The following is a 20,700-nucleotide window of genomic DNA, read 5'->3' on the forward strand; positions in this document are numbered from 1 at the left end:
GGTGGCTTTGAAATGTGGCATTATAAAGCATTTTTGTGTCTTCTTCAGGGAAACTGTGCTGCATTTAGCCAAAGTGCAAGAAGCAGTTAATAATTGAACAGAGGCTTTAGTATCTGTGTTTGTCATGTTAGTCCTTTCGGGGGTCTGTGTTATTGACTTACTTACCGCCCATTACGCCACTGGTGTTTAGGGCAGTAATGAAGGTCCTAAATCTCCATCTGTACAGAAGGATTCTTCATTGCTGTTTCCGTAACAATTGTTTTTTTGACATGTCAGGGTTGTTAGCACTGAGCTGAACCCCCGAACCTGGAGGGCTGGTGAACCACACTTAGTCTGGCCTCTACCCTTTGACCTGTTTGGCATGGGTGAACCTGCCAAGAGCTAAAGCACAAGGCTCTGACTCCAGCTGACATAGCTCTCCGGGTCATTAAGGCATGCAGACCTCCAAACCCCACGGTAAGGTTGTGGTCCTCTTGGAGGTCTGTGTTAGTACGGCCATTTTGGATTTTTTTAGCATGGTGATTGTGACAAAGGACTCTTTGACTTAACTTAGAGATTAGCTTTACCTGTCACGTGTACATCAACACATACAATGAAATGTGCCACTTGTGTCAAATTAAATCAGTGAGGATTGTGCTGGGCAGCCTGCGAGTGACGCCACGCTTCTGCCACCAACATAACATCCCCACAACTCAATAACTCTAACGTCTTTGGAGTGTGTGAAGAAACTGGAGCACCTGGAGGAAACCCACTGGAGAAAGTAAAAGCTCTTTACAGACTGCGGTGGGAATCGAGTCCTGATTGGTGATCGCTGGGGTGTTTGCTCTAACCGCTACGCTAACTGGCCCATAAATTAAATATCTTAGTCACCAGTGGTGGATGGAGAACCCCCTTGTTACAAAATGACAACTGGAAGTCAAGCATCTAGCTGAGAGCTGATTAACATTTTCTGGACGACAACTCAATACTTGCTCTTAAATCTTTGGAATAAACATTGTCCCAAACAATCTTACATAAGCCATCGAGAATAGTTTTTATTTCGGACCGCAGTCTTCCTTCAATCTTTCTGCATGTGAAGATTTCAGTAGAAATATAAGACTCTGCCACATTGGGTTCAAACTCAACGGTGAACAACTGACTCGGAATGATATTCAGAGCTAAGGTTCACTTTCCAGCCTTGGAAGCAGAAGTTGCAGTTTTGGGTCCTAGCAGGGGTAGATTAGTGAAGTTATTCACCACTAATCGCCTCTTTATTCAGTTACGAGCTAAATCACTATTTACTCTATATACTGTGCATTTTGACAGATTCTTCATAAATTCAGCATCTTAGATTAACTTGATTTTTAATCTTGTTTCTAGATTTACTATAAAGTAATTAAAGAGATTAAATCGGGTGATGAACTTCTTGTTTTTATGAAGGACGGCGTCTATCCTGATGGGACAATGCCACCAAACCTAGATGGTAAGACTGATTCAAAGTGTCAAATGGGTTTTATTTAGTATGAATTAGATTAGATTAGATTATGAGGACACTCAGTCCTCGTTTGTTGTCATTTAGTAATGCATGCATTAAGAAATTATACAATGTTCCTCCAGTATGATATCACAGAAACACAAGACAGACCAAGACTAAACTGACAAAAACCACATAATTATAACATATAGTTACAACAGTGCAAAGCAATACCGTAATTTGATAAAGAGCAGACCATGGGCATGGTAAAAAAATTCTTAAAGTCCCGATAGCCCCATCATCTCACGCAGACGGTAGAAGGAAGAAAAACTCTCCCTGCCATGAACCTCCAGCGCCGCAAACTTGCCGATGCAGCACCCTGGAAGCATCCGACCACAGCCGACTTCAGAGTCCGTCCGAAAACTTTGAGCCTCCGACCAGCCCTCCGACACCGAGCACTGAGCACCATCTCTGCCGAGCGCTTCGACCCCAGCCCGAAGCTGTCTTTACTTACTGTCACCTGACCACGGTGAAACATTAAGGCACCTCTTCAATTCGCTGTGCTGAGGTGGTGCAGTGACTCTCCAAGTGATATCAAATCTCCATGTCCAGCTTTGAACTAAAGCCCACCCTGTGGTTTCTGAGTCCCAGAGCCCCAAACTGATGGTCTGGCCATCCTCTGAGAACTTGCAGAGATGTCTTCCTTTCCCTCAGAGGCTTCTGCCATCCATTTCCCCATTTCCTGACCTGCCTTGGTGCATTGCCGGCAAATCCAGTACATACCTGGTGAAGCTGAAAGCTCAACAGTGGTCACCTCACTGTGAGGGATTTCACTCCGGTTTATTTTTAGCTTCTTTTTTGCTCCTTTCAATTTTCTCCTCTCCCACATCCTGATTTTGATTTAATGATGTAAATTCAGCACAGTCCAGGTCTGAAGGCAGGCCCGCAGCACCACAAGATTTTCCAAACCTCATTCAGCCAAGGAAGTAATTTTTGTACTGAGGCTTTCTATTATGGCATAGGGGCATGCAGTACTTCATTTCCTTACCGTTTAGGGTCTCATTTCCTGAACGCCTTATTGATTGTCCAGCTGAGCCAGATTTTACTTTGAGGAGTTCACCCCACCCCAACTCCCTCCCGTATTTGAGGGTAGATGCATTTCATTTGTATTGCTGCATACGGATAAGATTAGCTTTATTTGTCACATGTACAGTACATCAACACATACAGTGAACTGTGTTGCTCGTGTCGTTCAAATCAGCAAGGTTTGTGCCGAAGGCAGCCCACAAGTGTCGCCACGTTTCCGGTGCCAACATAGCATGTCCACGGCTCATTAACTCTAACCTGCACTGTACATAATGAAGGAGGCAAAGTAGAGCACCCAAGGGAAACCCATGCAGTGGGAGGGAGAACATAGAAGCTCTTTATAGACGCTGGCAGGAATCGAACCCAAGAATCCCTTCGGTCTATGCTGATCCTGTTGACGTCAGATGGGGGAGGCAAGAGGAGGAGTTGGGGGGTTGGGTCAGAGAGAACGTCAACATCAGTTCAACGTGGGCACCCTGAACGCTGGTCATTATGAGGAGTGGTCTTGATCTTAACCCTGGCTGTAGCGCCTATCGCACACCGTCAGGGCTCACGCCATGCCATTGACCATTGACACGGTCAGCAGTCAGCTCAGGAAGGGAGAACATCAGGACTTCGGAAAAAAAAAGCTTCAGTAAAAGATTTGACAGTAGAAAGAGTAGAGAAATAGAGCCTGTGAACAGGCAGCAAGTGAAGTTTGAATAACCCGCTCAGTGTCCTGTCTCTGGAGGAGACGGCTTCATAGATTAGTGTACAAAGAACACATAACTCTGCTCTCTTTGGCTCCTTTTTTTTTAAATCCCATTAGGGTCTGATTTATTTTTTTTACTCACATTCCTCTTTTGTCCCAAGTGCTGTTGAGAAGAGTGGAGGATACTCTGGCAAAGACTTAGAGGGTATAGTGGGGGAGGGACAAAGGCTGCAGTAAAAGGGGATAAGACTACTGTTGAATCATGAAGTGTGAGGGCAGAGCTGGGGCAGACTTGACCCCTTCACACCAGTTGTTATTCTGGAAAATTTACAGCATCCAGGGAATTGTTTGACTTGGCACAGGGATCAGGATGCTTCCTCATAAGTTCAGTAATAGCTGCTCCCTTTATTTAATGTGTTTGAACTTGGGCTGCAATAATTTATGATTGTACAGTACGGATCCACGTTGTAATCGGCCTGAATAGTTTTCTGCATGGTTTTAACTGGCTCCCAGCTAAACACTTTGACTCACTTTATTTAATTTTTTTTCCTCCCGCCTGCTTGATCCCTACGGCCGGTGGCCCTCGCAGAGGAGCAGAGGTACCGCTGCGGAGACTGTGACGAGCTGTTCCGCTCGAAGGTGGCACTGCGGCGGCACCAGGCGTACGCTTGCAACAACGTCAATGCTATCTTCACCACCATCAGCGAAGACTACAAGCAGGGTCAGCTGGATGACGGGCAGCTCCACGAGTGCAAGGACTGTGACCGTATATTCCCCAATGAATACAGGTATGTTCAAGCCCAACCTCAGCCCGGGATGGAAACAGGGCTGGAGAAGGTATTTAACCCCTTCCCCGCCAGTGCCACGAATGCTGTCATTTGTTGCACTATGCACAGAGCAGCTGTAACTACGCCAAGGACAAAAGTTCCTTCAGCTGCTCTAACAGGTGGATACTTAGGGCGGGGACTTTTCTCTTATGTAAGATTGGCGGTATTCAGGATTTTTTGAGCCAATCTGTCTCCATTTTCTTTTTTTATTTGCCTGAATAATATTATTGGGTTTGTAGTTGAAAACTTGAGGTGTTTTTCTTCAGCAGCAGGCCCGTAAAGAAGAAAGATAACCTTGCTACCAGTAAAGAGAGAATTTACAAAAAAAAATGTGCTTAACATTACAACTGGGCGACACGGTAGCATGGTAGTTAGCGTAATGCCACTACGGGTTCAGTTCCGCCACTGTCTGTAAGGAGTTCTCCCCTTAACCGGCTGGGTTTCCTCCTGCATTCCTAAGACGTGCGGGTTAGTAGGTTAATTAGTCACATGGGTGCAATTGGGGGGCGCGGACTCATTAGGCCGGAAGGGCCTGGTAGTGTGGTGTATCGGTACATGAAAAGAGTCACTATATTGGTAATATAGTTCTGTGCGTTCCTAAACCCATCCATGTTGAAATGCCATACCAGCTCCCTAACGAGGAACTCAAATGTTCCCTGAATAATCCCAGGCTTCTTACTTCCAATGCTTCTATTTCTGGCAGAGACTTCACTTAGAATTTGAACTTGTGTACCTTTGACACACCTCTGTGCTTTAACTTCAATTACTTATAGATATCATTTTACTGCCTGATTGGTCAATTACTTGTAAGAAATAATGGATTAGGAAGGTGTGTGACATTTTAATTTATTATAGGCTAATCAGTTCTCAGTATGTCTGTCTATTCAAAGGTTTTGTACCCTATTCCACACAGTGCTAATTTAGCACTGATGTTAACATTCAGTTCCAAATTCAACAGGGTCGAAAGGAATTTTTATAGTTAAAAACGCCAAGGTTCAGAATGTTTGAGGTGAACAAAGTCCTTATCACTCAGTACAATTTGAATGCAAACTACTCATTCATTAGTTGAGTTAAGTTCTATTAAACATGCATTAATTATGGTTTATCCATACCGTTGGGATTAATTTGAAAAGGCTCAGTCCCTCCCTGCTGAAACTTCCAGTAATTTACCAAGATGAAGTTTGTTTGCCATTCTCTTTCAAGTGGATTTGGGGGGGAGGGGTAGTGGGAGGGAAGTCATTTGTAAATGGGTAGTGTTTATAGAAGCTACAAATGCACTTACAGTCATTTCCTGAAAGTCTGTTCAGCTATAATAGTTAATAATGAGAATATATTATTGAAGTGAATGATACTGTCGTTTGTAAATGCACCCTGCAACTCACTTGCAAATGGATTGTTCTCAGACTGGAATTCCCAGTCTGTTAGCTGCTGATTGTAGTACCGGCTCGGTAAAATCCCTCCTTATTTGGTAAATATTTGACTCTAAACTTGCTACTTTTTTTTTGCTGTAGACTTTCTGAATTTTTTCCCCCTAATGTTGATCTCTGGTTTGATACATCTTTTTGGTTCCTCTATTTTTGTCCTCATATGTTAATCCCTCCCCCACTACCACTGAATGATTGAATGATATTCATTTCTACGGTGTTCAACCACACATAATCCCTTGATACCTTCACTGGTTAAGGGTTGCCTCATTAGGCTGGTCCGGCCCCACAACAAGCACACACTTTGCAGCTGGTGCTGGAGAATTTGTAGCTCACGGCATCTTCACAACTACTTATCAAACAAGAGTGACACATCTGTGTTTGAACCTGGGCATCCTCTGGTTCTCTGACCCACAAAGAGTGATGCAGGTACCAGATGGGTTAGCAGGGACTTGAAGTGCACTTCATTTTTTTAAGATAAATAAAATGTGCTATCTCACATTGAGACGCACCATAAGGTTAACGGATCCCTCTCTCATTTTTCTCCCCATCTGCGCAGCCTAGAGCAACACATGATAATTCACAGCGAGGAACGTGAATATAAGTGTGATCAATGTCCAAAGGCCTTCAATTGGAAGTCCAATCTGATTCGCCATCAAATGTCACATGACAGCGGAAAACGCTTTGAATGTGAAAATTGTGATAAGGTAAGGTTGAAGGTAAGAAGATCCAAAACTTTTTATTGTCTCATTGCTTATATTGTTAAGAGCCTTTACACAGAGGACTTGAGTGGCATAATGGAACTGGATGTTCTGCTTAATGGAGCTCAAATTAACGGAGATATGTATTAACTTGTATTCAGGTTGTTATGACTCACTTACTTGCTGCTCGTTATGCCATGGGCGTTTAGGGCAACTTTGAAGGTTCTCCACCTCTGGCAGTGTTCAGAGCTTCCTTCATCAGTAGCCTGCTCTCGGTTTTCACTACTGTCAGTCATGCAAGTCCCAGATAGAGACTCAGGAACGCTATCACACTCAGATGCAGAAGGATTCTTCCTTGCTGTTTCCGTAACAACTTTGTTTGACCAGTCAGAGTTGTTAGCTCTGAGCTGAACCCCTGAACCTGGAGGAACGGTGGACCACTCTTAGTCTGACCTCTACCCTTTGACCTGCTTGACAGGGGTGACCCGACCAAGAGCCAAAGGATAAAGCCCTGACTCCAACCAACATAGCTCTCCAGGTCACTGAGGCACGCAAGCCTCCAAACCCAACTACAAAGTTGTGGTCCTCTTGAAGGAGATTGTTATGAGCGTCACCTTTTATTATTTTTCCTGTATAAAGTTTTGAAATCCAAACCGACAAGTGTATTCAATAGTAATAATCTGGCAAAAGTTATGTTTTATATTCACTTTGACCCTGTGATCAATCAGACTTCAATTGTACTGCATAGTTCAGATTATGGGCCCTGTAGTTTGGATAGTTTTGGGAAAATATGTTTTTAAGTTCTGTCCTTTGATCTATTGAAAATGCAATGGCAAACGCTGTACTCTACCAATGAAATGTACTGGAACATTACAGCCAATGCCTTTTACTGATGACAGTGTTTTTAGAAGTTGTGCCCATATCTGAATTAACTACAGCATTAGGGCACTTGTTTGTGGTAGCACTTATCAGTTGCTGAGTTAAGTTATTATGGCAATGACTTAAAAATTACACTTAGTTTGGAACTCACTTAAATCAGTGATATCAAAACTGATTTCCAGACAACATCTACCACAATTTGGAGATATTTAAATAATTCTGAAACAAACGTCCAAAAATACCAAGTACGTCAGGTAGGCTTCAAGATGCATGATCTGGGTAGCTGCCAAGGTGAATGTGAATAGAAGGCATTCAGGTGCAAACAAAAAACTGAAAGCCACCTCTGGAATTTTAAAAAAAACAAAGCAGTCTCATTCTGCTGTTTGAGTTTCTGATGTCTCAAACAGAAGTGCAATTTTATCAGATGGTATGACGAGCAGGGTTTTAGATAGTGGTGTTTTTCTGTTTAATAATGGGGTGGGAGTTCTTTGTTACCTTAGGTGGGTCCACATACAGTGACTTGTTCAAGAATCATTTGACTTAGTACCACTCAATAATCTGCTCCAATGCAACAGCACTTCATGTCACTCATGAGGAAAAGGAACTGGGGATTTATTGTACCACCCAAAACTCGGGACATCCTAAGGCACTGTGCCACAAATCAGAAACTTTGAAATGTAAGAGTGCAAAAGTAGCAATATAATTATCATTCCAGTCACTGGAGTTTCAGTAATGGTAGAGCTTCTATGCAATTTTAAGGAAGGGACAATTGTTAGGTAGCATTTTTAAACCCGGGTCTACAACTGTTTCTTGAGACACACGTACACAAAATGGTGGAAGAACTCAGCAAATCAGGCAGCTTCTGTGGAGAAGAATTAACAGCCAATGTTTCGAGTCAAGACCCTTCATCAGGGATGGAAAGGAAGAATAAGAAAGTGGAGGGAGGGGAAGGAGTACAAGTTGGCAGATAATAAGTGAGATCAGGTGAGGGACAAACTAGTGCACATCACAAGTCTTGGTTAGGCAACCACTGACACCAGGTAGACAATCTCTGAAGAGTATTGATAAAGACTGGGCTCATCCATTTTGTAAAGACACTGCCCAGAAGAAGGCAATGGCAAGCAACTTCTGTTGAAAAATTCATCTATGTCATACAGCACAACAAGTGATGATGATAGTGAAGTGAGGGAAAAGGTGAGTGTGTGGGGGAAGGGGGTAATAAAGTCAGAAACTGGAAGGTGAAAGGTGGAAGAGGTAAAGGGTTAAATAAGAAGAAGACAACAATAGACCATGGAAGAAAGGGAAGAAGGAAGGACACCAGAGGGAGGTGATGAGCAGATGAGGGGAAGAGAAGGGATGAGAGGCTAACCAGATTGGGGGAAAGGAGGAGTGATTACTGCAAGCTGGAAACATGCCGTCAGATTTGAGGCTACCCAGAAAGAATAAACGGTAAGGCGCTGTTCCACCAACCTGAGTGTGGTTTCATTAAGGCAGTAGAGGAGGCCATGGACAGACATATCTGAATGGGAATGGGAAGTCGAATTGAAATGTATGGTTACTAGGAGATCCTGCCTTTTATAGTGGACAGAGCGAAGGTGCTCAACAAAACAATCCCCCAACTTGTGTCAGGTCTCCCTGATGTAGAGAAGGCTGCACAGGGAGCACCAGATACAGCAGATGACCCTGACAGACTCGCAGGTGAAGTTTTTCAGCTTCTAGTTTCAGTCCAATCTTTCCCCTCACCTGGTCTCACCTAATAACTGTCAGCTTGTACTCCTTCCTCTCCAACGACCTTCTTATTCTGGCTATTGCTGCCTTCCTTACCACGCTAATGAAGGGTCTAGGCCCGCAACATCAACTTTTCATTCTTCTGTAGATGCCATCTGACACCCTGAGTTTATCCCGTATTTTTAGTCTGGTTGTTGAAGATTTCCAACATTGGCAGAACCTCTTGGGTTTACAACTATTTCTCAACCCCAGTTTCTGTTTTCCCTAAAGGTTTTTTTGTCGGGGCATTGTTATACTATGCAAATACTTTCCCACGTTAATGGCCATTCTGGATGCAGAATGCTTTCTGCTTTGCACACACACACATATTATTTGTCTGTCCATAAATTAAATGGTAACTTAGAGCTTGCATTGTGCTCTGTTCATATGATTAGCCACCAGTTCTTGAAGATTTGGGTCAACCTTCTTTTCGTAACATTTTGTACTGTAAATTGCCATGTCCACGGTCACAGCAGCTGGGCCACCAAGTGACTGCATGAAGGAAGTTTAATAAGTCTCCCTTCCAACTCATCTTTACTTCAATTAATCAAAAACAACATGTCAGGCAACTTTCACTAGATTCTTGTGGCATTTTGCAGTTATGTTTATTTGTAGCCATGTTATTCTGAGCTGTCTCTCATTCTAAAGAGTGCAATTTATGAACTTTGCTTTGTCCCATTCTTAAATGCAGCCAGACAACCACCTTTGTTTTGTTTGTCACTCATGAACTCTTGGCTCCAGGATGTTGTGAGGATCTATTGTACATCCTGTCCATCTCTTATTTACATGTTGACCATCAGTGGGACCATCCAGAAGCACATCAGCTTCCACATTATAGTCTAAATGGGCGTAAAGTTTGGCACGCACGTGGTGGGAGCAAGGGTCCATTTCTGTGCAGCACGACTTTATCATTAACACTTTTTGACCCCTTTGTTGTCAGATTTATCGCACTTCTTGTCTGACACTCAATATCAGAGACACTCAAATTTCCTTTCAATAAATATTGGGGAAGACTGAAGCCATTGCCTTTGTTCCCTGCCGCAGACTACATTTGCTGATAATCATCAACCCTGGCAAATATCTGAGTACGAGGCAGTGTTCACGACCTTGATATTATGCTGACTCTAAGGTGACCTTCTGGCAACATGTTTGCATCACCACCAAAGTTGACCATTTCCACTTCTCAGAACATTGCTGGCTGTTACTCCGCCTCATTTAATCTGCTGCAGATTTTTTTCCATGTCCTTATTTCCTCTAGACTTGATTATTCCAATGCGCGCCAGGCCAGCCTGCAATCTCCCACCCAATCTAAACTAGTATTCTTCCAAAGTTCTGCTGACGGTATCAAAATTCAAACTGTTTCATTAACATAGTGCTTGCTAAGTTACATTGACGGCAGGTCAGATAGCCTCTCAGCTTTATAATTCTTATCCTTGTTTTCAATTTCTTCTGTGGCCCTGTGCCTCACATGCTAAATAACCTCTTCCAGTTCTACAATGTTTTGAGATTTCTGGCTTCTTCCCATTCTGGCCTCTTATACATCTCCGGTTTTAATCAGTCTTCCACTGGCAGCCATGATTTCAGCTGTCTTGGCATTAGATTTTGGAATTTCCTTCCCAAATCCCTCTACTTCTCTACCTTTCTTTTCTCTTCTAAGACATTTTTTCTTTGAAACAGTTGGTCCTAAATGATTGGCCCTCTTCAGTGATATTGAAAGTGGTTAGTGCCTTGAAATAGTTTGCTCTATATAATGGATTATATTATTACAAGTTGTTATTGTGGTGAGAATCATTATAAGTCTTGTGCAGTTTTTAAGGTGTTACACAATGGGAATCTAGGGACTTCTGATATCCCTGGAGTTATTATCTGAGGTTCAGAATGTGCTTGCAATGCCTCTCATTAATTAAGAGTGATTCTAGCTAATCACAGGGATAATGAAGCATCGGTAATATATCAATAAAGCTTCAATATTTGTCATCCCTCTGCACATTGACTGGTAATTATAGATCCCCTGATGCTCAGGGAATTTCCACTGACAGGTGATCTATTTAGGTTATCCATTGGAGTTCCCAAAATCTGCAGCAATGAGCTGTCTTGCAGTATGTTTTAAAAGGAACAGGACCATACTGGAAAAATTGCTGTCACCCTGACTCCTGCTGATCCAGCAGACAAAGATCTATATGACAGAGCCACATAAGTATTAAATCATACCGGGCAGTAAATGAGTGGAAATCTACTACCTTTTCTCCTGGACTGAGGTCCCAAAGTAAAATACTCAATTTGACTTAAAATAACTTACACAAAACAACCCATCAACTCTAGCAAAACTTTGCAGATTTTATCCCGATGCTGATATAACGTGGAATCTTACAGCATCCCCATGTCCTTGTCGGCTTGATAAAGTGGCACCAGTTTGTCTCACTTTCCTACTCCTTCCCAAAGTGCCACATATTTTTGCCCTTGATTCATTTAAGCCTCCGTTGTGATAATGATAGCTGTCTAAAAGAGATCTCCAAAGCAGATGATCGAACCCTCCACGTGCGCAAGTTTCCAATGACTTCCTCTGTTTTTTGCTTTCTCTCCTTCCTGTCCATCAGGTCTTCACCGATCCAAGCAACCTGCAGCGGCACATCAGGTCTCAGCATGTGGGAGCCCGGGCGCACGCGTGCCCTGATTGTGGAAAAACCTTTGCCACGTCATCTGGACTAAAACAGCACAAGCACATACACAGCAGTGTTAAGCCTTTCACCTGTGAGTTATCGAACTGTCTTAACTTACTATGTAATGGGAGGTGTCCTGTGTTTTCCAAAATCTAATCATTTTCCTCAGCTGAGTTGAAGTGCATAGTGCAGTCCAACAGTTTTTCTCTTTTCAGAGGACACTCTTCCCTTATTAACATAGCTGTCAGCACCGGGTTTTCATGATCTCCATTATTTCAGAAGCCTTGCCAACTTTCTCCTTCATTACCCCTTAAAATTCTTTCAGATTTTTGCTCTGGTAAATTTTGCAAACTACCTATAATGTATCTGTCTCCTGATAGTTGTCTTCCCAACAATTCTACGCTTCCTGCACCCCCCCCCCCCACCTCCCACACAAGCCCCAAGCCTCTTCCTCCAGGCAATTTTTCCCCCCCCAAAAGTTTTACCTCATATTGGGGTCCCACAAAGATGGTGGTCTTCACTCAGGTGACCTTCAATCACTTCACACATCTTTGCACTCACCAGTTCATGAATTATTGTCCAGGACAGGAAAAAGGCCAAAGGCTTGGTTATTTGGTCAAATTGGCATTAAGGCCAATTCAAAAATTTCTGAATATAGCTTTAACTTTCTTTCACATATAATCACGTTAACCACTCAGAAAAGTTCTTCTTTGAAACGTGTGGTTGAATCACATTCTTGAAATCAATGTGGTCCATCACACTCTGATCTAGTGCCAGCCAACCATTACACATAACTCATTATTTACAGAGAGTTGACCTTACAAACTCTTTTTATTTTGCTCAGATTTCTGCTCTAGCCATTACAAATTGGAAATTAAATGGATTTTCTGATAACTGGTCTGTCTGCCATCTAAAAGCCATTAGTTCTCGGTGATAAGATTGTTTGAAAAAGTTTCCATAGGATTTTGCCATGTACTTCAACAGTGGCAAGTTGTTACTCATCATGTCGTTGAAAATTTGATGACTAATTCCAGTAGTCAAAGTGATCATTTACAGTGAGAAACTGCTACATCAGGGACAGCCTGAACACATAGTGAAAAATTTTGCAAGTTTGAGCATTTGTATTTGTGTTGGTTGCACCCTCCTGGGAGAGTGACCTTCGGGATGTGAAGTGCTCTGCACAATTGAACTAAATATATAGAAGCTGTCATTTTTCATTTCAACCACACAGAGCCTGATGTTATTGGCATGAGCATACTTCCTCCCAAGTCAAGAAGGTAAAAAAAAAGCAAATGTCAACTACTTCTGCAGCAACGAGAATTTAACGCTGTCAAATGGAGCTCTTCCTTTGACTTAATGTTTGATTTCACCCTCTCAAATTTAAATTTCACCACTGCCAACTGAAGTCCTACCTTTTCTTTCTCCAAGGGTGGTGGGGGGGGGGGGTGGGGGGAGGAATAGTAAAATCTACTAGATTTTCCATTATGTTCATGGCCAAGAAGTTACTGGACTTACATACGTGGGTGGAGTCTTCACACTTCTGGCTGCTACTGGGAAGTAGTTCAGTCAATTGTGTTGGTCTGTAAACCATCAAACTCTTCCATGGGGACGTGAATTTAAAATACTTGGCTGAAGTTTGGATTCCAATTCCTAGGGAATCTTTCTTCCTTCTCAGTCACTGAGAACCCATCCTGAACAATTCATCGTCTCCCACGCAGCTGGTAACATAGAACTCAACCAGCCAAGCTTTTGTTCATTTGGGGGATAAGTAAGAGACCGGAAAACCTGCTGAGCTGCTTTAAGAGCTAAGGGACCTGAAATGATGATAATCATTTTGATGAAAATGACCATAAATATTCATTTTAGATAAATAATCTTCTCCTCCTTTCAGTTAAGATCACAATTCATGTACTTCATTGACTATAAATCAAGAAGGTATCCTAAATGAAAAGAGGAGAAGATTTATTTTCTAAAATTCTCTAACCTAGAGAATTGGAGAGACTGAATCACTGGACATGATTAAGGCAGAGATATATTTTGATCTATGAGGGAAACTAGATTTATGAAAAACAGGTTAATTGCTGAAGTTGAGATCAGATATTTAATAGGAGAATAGACTTAAGGGAACTATTCTGTTCTTGATCGTGCTTCTTATATTCTTATTTTCTTGTAAGAATATGGAAACAAATGCAGCAGCAGGCTATTTTACCTGTTACGCCCGCTCTACTGTACAATAAAATCATTGCTGATTTTTGACCTCATTACTTCTTTCCTATACTAACCCACGTACATTGATTACCTTACTAGCAGAAACCTAACCATCTCTGTCTTATATATGGTTAGTAACTGAGCCTCCACAACCATGCTGGGTAACTAATTGCAAAGGTTCACCACCACTGGGTGGAGGAAATTCTTCTCATCTCCGTTCTGAACAGCAGACCCCCTAGTTTAAAGTAGCTCTTGACACCATTATATCTGAATTTATCCTGCCAAACCTTCAAGCCTTCTAACAATTTGGCGACATCAATGAGGCCTCCTCTCATTCTTCTGAACTCTGGAGAGTGTAGGCCCAGTCTGCTTAATTTCTCCTGCTGGGATAATTTTCTCATTCTTGGAACCAATCTGGTGAATCTCTACTGCATTCCATTTAATGCAAGTGTATACTTCTTTGGATAGGAAATGGGACATATAAATAACGCTTCAGGTGCAGTCTCCTGCAGTCTCGATTTCTCAAGTCCTCTTGTACTCAAATCCTCTCACAGTTAATTCCAGCATACCATTTGCCTTGCTAATTTGATTGCTGTTCCTGCATGTTAATATTAAATTACATGCACACCCAACTCCCTGTGAACACCAACATTTATCATGCCACTTAAAAAATACTCTTGTAATTCTTTTCTTCTACAAAAGTGGATGAGCTCACATCTCTATTGCCAATACACTTTCTATCATCAGCAAATCTGGGTTTATTCCATTTGCTTCACTCATACAAATCACTGATATATTTGAGATCATTCATCTCATATTCCACTTGGGTGTCCTCCAAACTGAAGGCATGATCGTTGATTTCTCTATCATCTGGTAATTTCTCCCCTCTCTTCCATCTCTCTTTTTCCACTCCCCACTCTGGCTCCCTTCTCAGCCCTTCTCTTCTCCTCAGCTGCCCATCACCTCTCTCTGGTACCTCTCCTCCTTCCTGTTCTTCCCTAGTCCTCTGTTCTCTCCTATCCAATTCCTTCTACTCCAACTGTTTACCTCTTCCATCTATTGCCTCCCAGCTTCTTACTTCATCACCCTCCCCCACCCACACACCAGCCCCCTCACCGGGTTTCACCTATCACCTGCCAACTTGTCCTCTTTCCCCGCCCCACCTTCTCACTTTGGCTTCTGCACCCTTCCTTTCCAGTCCTGATGAATCGTCTCGGCCTGATACATCGACTATTTATTCCCCTCTGTGGATGCTGCATTGTCTTTAATGATTGATATAGACTATGAAGTTCAGGGATCCACTGGTCGCATCCTCCCAACCTGAAATTGACTTGTTTATTCCTAACCTCTGTTTTCTTTTCATTCAACTCTGGGATTTTTTTTTTGAGAGACGTAAACCTATGTAAACACAGATACCCACAAATTCTGTAAATTCACACATAAACTGTTTTTCAATACCAGGATTTTCAAACCTTTATGTGTGGGAGACCTGACAAATATTGACATACTTACAAATCACACTTCCAATAATAATCTGTCGTGTTTCTGTAAAAGCTTTCAGGCTCCCTTTCCATTCATTGGGGTACTGCCAGTGATGCCTCCTGATCTGATTTTAAACTGAAGTGTCACCTACTCAAAGAAAATATTGCTCAAATTACAGAAAGTATACTTATTTATCATTATTCCCAGGCATTGAAATCTCTGCTAAGAGTGAGAGATCACATCTCAAAGGTTCTTTTTGCAGGTACCTCAGTCTGAAATGTGCACAACCACATTTCACTTCTATTTTATTGTTGCCATTTTGGATCAATAAATTCAAATAGTTCGAAACATAAATTTCACAGATTTTTTTTTCCCCTCTTGGAATAGCCTTCCCATTTAGTTGTCTGACTGGCCTGCACTACTGCTCAGTTCTGGGGGTGTAGTCTTTGATGGTTATTATGCTATAGATTTATTGAGTATGCCCACAAGACAATGAATCTCTGGGTTGTATATGGTGACATATATGTATTTTGATAATAAATTTACTTTGAACTGAAGTGATGAAACATTTGATCACACATTCCTAAGCTGGAATACCCAAACACCATTTGTTTTGGCCCAGTAGTGTTCCTTCATTGCCATTCCCATACCCAACCCAACCTCATCGTGCAGCATAAGTATAGAGCTGACTGTAAGTTCAGTATGTGATTCTGTGCAAACTACTTATGAATAGCTGAAACCTATAAATCATCACCCAACTTCCATACTAGTAGGAAATTTAACTGAATTCTAGAAAGTCTTAATTATGTCTTTTTAAAACTTGTTTTCTCTGTGAAATGTATTCATCAAGTGTTTTAATATGGTTAGTTATATTATTAACTAGATTGGGTTGATATTAATTGAAACAAGTCACCAATTAAGGCCTGAAGCTTTGATAAATAACTATGAGAATGAGACTCAGTAGGAATGATAAGCTGAGAGGTCACTGCTAGCTTTACTGTGTTTACCCAAGCCAAGTGAGTAATACCTGAAATTACCTTTTGAAGGACTAATTGTGGGCCTCGGCAGTGCCATTGAATTGTGTTGCTGGGCGTATTTGTTGTCAGTAGTGACCGGGAGGAGCATGTGTGAGCTCAGAAAGTACAACATCCATCCACCCTGAATGGCCAAAAGGAAATCTCTCAAGCAACAAATAGCATTTTCCACCAGACAAAGACCATATCTCTCAAAATGAAGATATTTCTGACTTTGTCGTTATATTCCTGTGACTACCTATGAACTGATGACTCTAATTTGAAAGCACTAATTGGATGACTCTTAATGGATGAAGCAGCTGGAAAGCACACCACAGGTCAAGGGATTTCCATAAATTCAGAACAGAGCAAAGAGCATAGTTCTTATTTCAGGTTTTCCCTTTTAAGCCTTTAGTTCGTAATGATAAATATTACAAGGAAAACTGACTTCCCATAGTACCTCAAATGGGCAGTCAAGTATCGGCTGCCGTATTTTCTGTTTGATTGAAGTCTTAGCACACAGAACTACTTTTACTCCCATTGGCTAGAAGGGACCGTAAGGCTGAGTACTAGTGGAGGATTATCTCAAAGTTCATCCATTGAGGTATATCTTTCTAAATGAATTATATCAATCTCATAACATTTGCTTGTAACTCTGATCTGTGCAGCTGAACTTCCGGTTCTCACGTTTTTGTGCATCTTTTCCCTTTATAAATTAGTAAGTTCACATTTATAAGGGATTTTGTAATGTATTTTCTTGAAAGTCAGTGTGGTTTTCCACAACAATTGGTAAGCTGACAGGTTACTCAACCATCCTGACTTCACTGTTTTGGGAGTTTCAGCAAGCCGATTACCATTATTCTTCAGTCCCACAAGTAGCTCAAATCCTGCCTGAAATGATTTGTATCCATTATTTCTCCCCTAATAACTAAAATTTGTACAGTAGACAAGATGAAAAAAAACCCTTTGCTTTAATTTGAAGGCTTCACTTCTCACAAATCCTCGAGCTCAAAGTTGATTTTTCTATATAAAGCTATAAATCTTTCAGCTATCATTGATTTGTGCAATCACAGCACATGCACTGTATCTAATTTAGCTTGAGTACATCAATACTGTTCATCAGCTGTAATGGGCATATTTTTGTTTAACTAGTAGATAACCCTACAGAGTTTTTCAAAAGTATTTGAATGAAAATTGGTTGTGTAAATTGTCCAGATTATGCAATCAAAGTAATCAGTTTATACAAAGAATGTGTGCATGTCCATTTATACTGGGGAGAAAAGTTGACACCAAATAACAACCAAATGTTAGATGTATAATAGCACATCAAAACACACAACTATGGAAATCTATGAAGTAATATTTCATAGATTCACTTTCCTTCTCTGCACATTGTTCTAAAACTTAGTGCTGCTTTTATGGACAGCAACGTAAAAGTCAATGATGCTCAAATCAAACAAGTCAATCTCAACAAAGCATGCAAAGTTTAACAAGCTTTATTGAAAGGGAAATCATGTTTGACATGTCTGTGGATTTTTTGTCAATGTAAAATGATTATATAAAGGAGAACCAGTAGATGTAGCATATCTAGATTTTCAAAAGGCATTTTAAAAAGTACCACTTGAAAGGGTGTCACATTAAAATGTAAGACCTCTTGAGCTAATTGAATAAGTAAGTGCTATAGGACAGAAAACAAAGAGTACAAAAAAAATTAGAATGCATTTTTCAGGTTGGATATGATATTCTAGAGGGTTGTCCATCTGAAATAAAATCAGAAGTGAGTCCTGTGTAATGTACAATCCATTTTAATGGCTTAGATCAAGTGTTCCCAACCTGGGTCCATGGATCCCTTGGTTAATGGTAGGGTTCCATGGCATTAAAAAAGATTGGGAACACCAATCAGAATGCAATATCTCCAAGTTATTGATGACGTGAATCTAGGCTAGAAATTGAGCCTGCAAAGGAAAATTGTCAAGTTAAACTAGTATCATGGAAATGGGAGATAATTCACTTTGACAGGACAGAATAGAAACTCAGAATATTTTTAAATGGTAAAGAAATAGTAGACATTGATTAATTAAGGAGTTTTGGTGGGCTGGTTTATGAAAAGCAGAACATTATTATGCAGAAATAATTGCTAGGAAAACAAGTGGAATGTTAAGCTTTATTGAAATGAAGGTTAAAAAAAGCAAGCTGACAAGACAACAGAAGTAATGCCATGTGGAAATTCTTTCTCCATGCTACATGAGGAACACTGGGGAGTGGCCATGTTTTTTACTCCTGCTTCTAGTTATGTTCCTTGACTTATGATAACAGCATCCAATTTACCATGGCAAATCAACAATGGCCATCTTTGAGCCATTTTATTACATAAAATACAGATTGTAATAGATGTTATTACAATTGGATTAGACTTTGGGAATATTCTCTACTAATGAAAAATGGAGTAAGTAGATTAGAAAAACTTCTTACACATTAATAATCACTTAGATTCAAAGAAGTTGTTAGAATTTCCATAGCCAGTCCCATCTATTTTCCATCCATTAAGGACACTGCACACTGGAAAGGCAAGTTTACACAATTGTTCCTTTACATCACTGCTGGACAGGGAAATGGAAAATAAAATTCATTCTGGAGAAGTGTAAGGTAATCTATTTGTAGAGACAAGAAACATGACAAGGAGTGCATTGTAAATGGGGGAATTTTGATAGATTCATTGAGTATAACTTCTGGCATACTTTTCACCCGATCGATCTACCCTGCTGTTTTAAGAGATCCCATTGATTTGGAGGGTATGTAAAAAAAAAATCCCTGACAATAAATAGATAAATTTGGAAAGTATCATAAGTAATACTTTCCTTAACATAGAACATAAAACAAGAGATTTAATGCTTGAGATACACAATACGTTAGGCTTAAGAGTTCATGTTTCATTCCAGTCACCAAGTTATAGGAAATATGTGATTGCACTGCAATGGGGAGAGTCCTAAGGAGATTCCTGAGGATATTGCCTAGAATTGAGAATTTTAGTTCTACAGAAGGATTGGGCTAAGAACAGGCAAGACTGAGGAGAATTGGTTTAAGCATAATACTATAAGGAGTCCAGGCAAAACAAAACTTAATTCACCTAGTTCAATAATAGGGCATACTTATGATAAGGATTTGGAGGAGAAATATTTCCATCTGGAGTGCAATGCACGCTTGCAACTCATTCTCAGGAAAGTTTTCATTGCATTTAAAAATTACTTACATATCACTAAATATGCTGTAATTGACAAGGTTGTGGACCATTATATGGATCAGGGAAAGGATAGGCCATCTAACATTTTTATGTGCTATGATTTTCTATGATTCCATTCATTAGTCAAAAAGGTTGCTGCTCTTAAATTTTTGTTCTTTAACTTTAGCAGTGGAATGTTGGATAGATTTAGAGGATTCCTTTTATATCTCAGAAATATTATTCGAGCTTGTAAGTACACCAATCATTCAGCTACAGAGATTGTGCACCTTTATCTTTGGAAAGGAGGGTAAAAGATGGAAAAGAAGAAAGGAAAATCCCAATTGAAAGCAGTCCCATCATGCAGGGAAGCATCCTGTAGTCAACTAATTGGGTGGCCAATGACAGTTGTAATCCCATTGAAGAGGGAGTGAGGTGGATGTGGGATGGGATGATAGATATATCCCATTGTACAGCTGCAAGTCTTTTACTGTGACAGTGCTTAGTATAAGTTAGTATGAGAGGATTTAGAATTGGTTTGATTATATTGTAATTTTATTTATCTGTATAATATTGACAGATAGGAGGCAGGGACAAGCATGGACACAGAGTGATGGTAAGAAATCTTTTTTTGTATAGCTGTTGAAGTGCAGGAGTACATTGTCACCCATAACCAGTGTTATCACTAAGTACTTCATCTCATTTTTTAAAGCCTGGTCATTTCTTTATTTAGGTTTTCTTATAAATGAAGGTAGTTATTGTCCATTGCCCTCAGAGAACAAGTAATAATTCTGATTTGAAGATGTGAGACTGCCCTGCTCCTCCTTGTACATTTTTGTGTGCCTAGTTTAGAAGAATTTCATTAAGTAATCATTTTGACATTAGTTAATTTGCTTCTGTTGTATTCCTTTGTGCACTATTTTACGTTCTGAGGTCAGGAAAAGACAAAGGGAGTGGTGAAAGACAGCATTATCCTTCCTCTAGGCACTATTGTAGTCGGTGAAACCGTACAGACAAATAGGGACTCAACAACCAATGTATTAAACATTCATAGGAAAATTAGTCCTTTAGAATTCATTTGTAATTAATAACTAAAATAAATCTAGAAAGTAATGTAACAATATGTTAGGAAGAACTTTAATAGATAATTTTTTCCCTTGTACTCTGTCTTTTTCTGGGACTACCTTTGTGAATACAGCCGAGCCTCCAGCAGGCCAAGTCTTTTTCCCCCTCCTTTTCATTGGGATGCTCCAAATGAATTTTAATGTATTAACAAACCAATCCCCTGATTT

General features: G+C 40.6%; 1 protein-coding gene across 1 annotated transcript in view; it reads left to right on the forward strand.

The window, feature by feature from the left end:
* Nucleotides 1-20,700, forward strand: part of prdm16 (PR domain containing 16) — a 760,985-nt gene that overhangs the window by 663,858 nt on the left and 76,427 nt on the right. The window contains exons 4-8 of the mRNA XM_063033179.1: nt 1,360-1,462; nt 3,820-4,018; nt 6,041-6,200; nt 11,426-11,579; nt 19,989-20,024. Coding sequence (XP_062889249.1) covers nt 1,360-1,462; nt 3,820-4,018; nt 6,041-6,200; nt 11,426-11,579; nt 19,989-20,024 — 652 coding nt within the window. The remainder of the gene's footprint in view (nt 1-1,359; nt 1,463-3,819; nt 4,019-6,040; nt 6,201-11,425; nt 11,580-19,988; nt 20,025-20,700) is intronic.

This window comes from Mobula hypostoma, chromosome 25 (genome assembly GCF_963921235.1).
Source record: "Mobula hypostoma chromosome 25, sMobHyp1.1, whole genome shotgun sequence".
NCBI classification, from domain to species: domain Eukaryota; kingdom Metazoa; phylum Chordata; class Chondrichthyes; order Myliobatiformes; family Myliobatidae; genus Mobula; species Mobula hypostoma.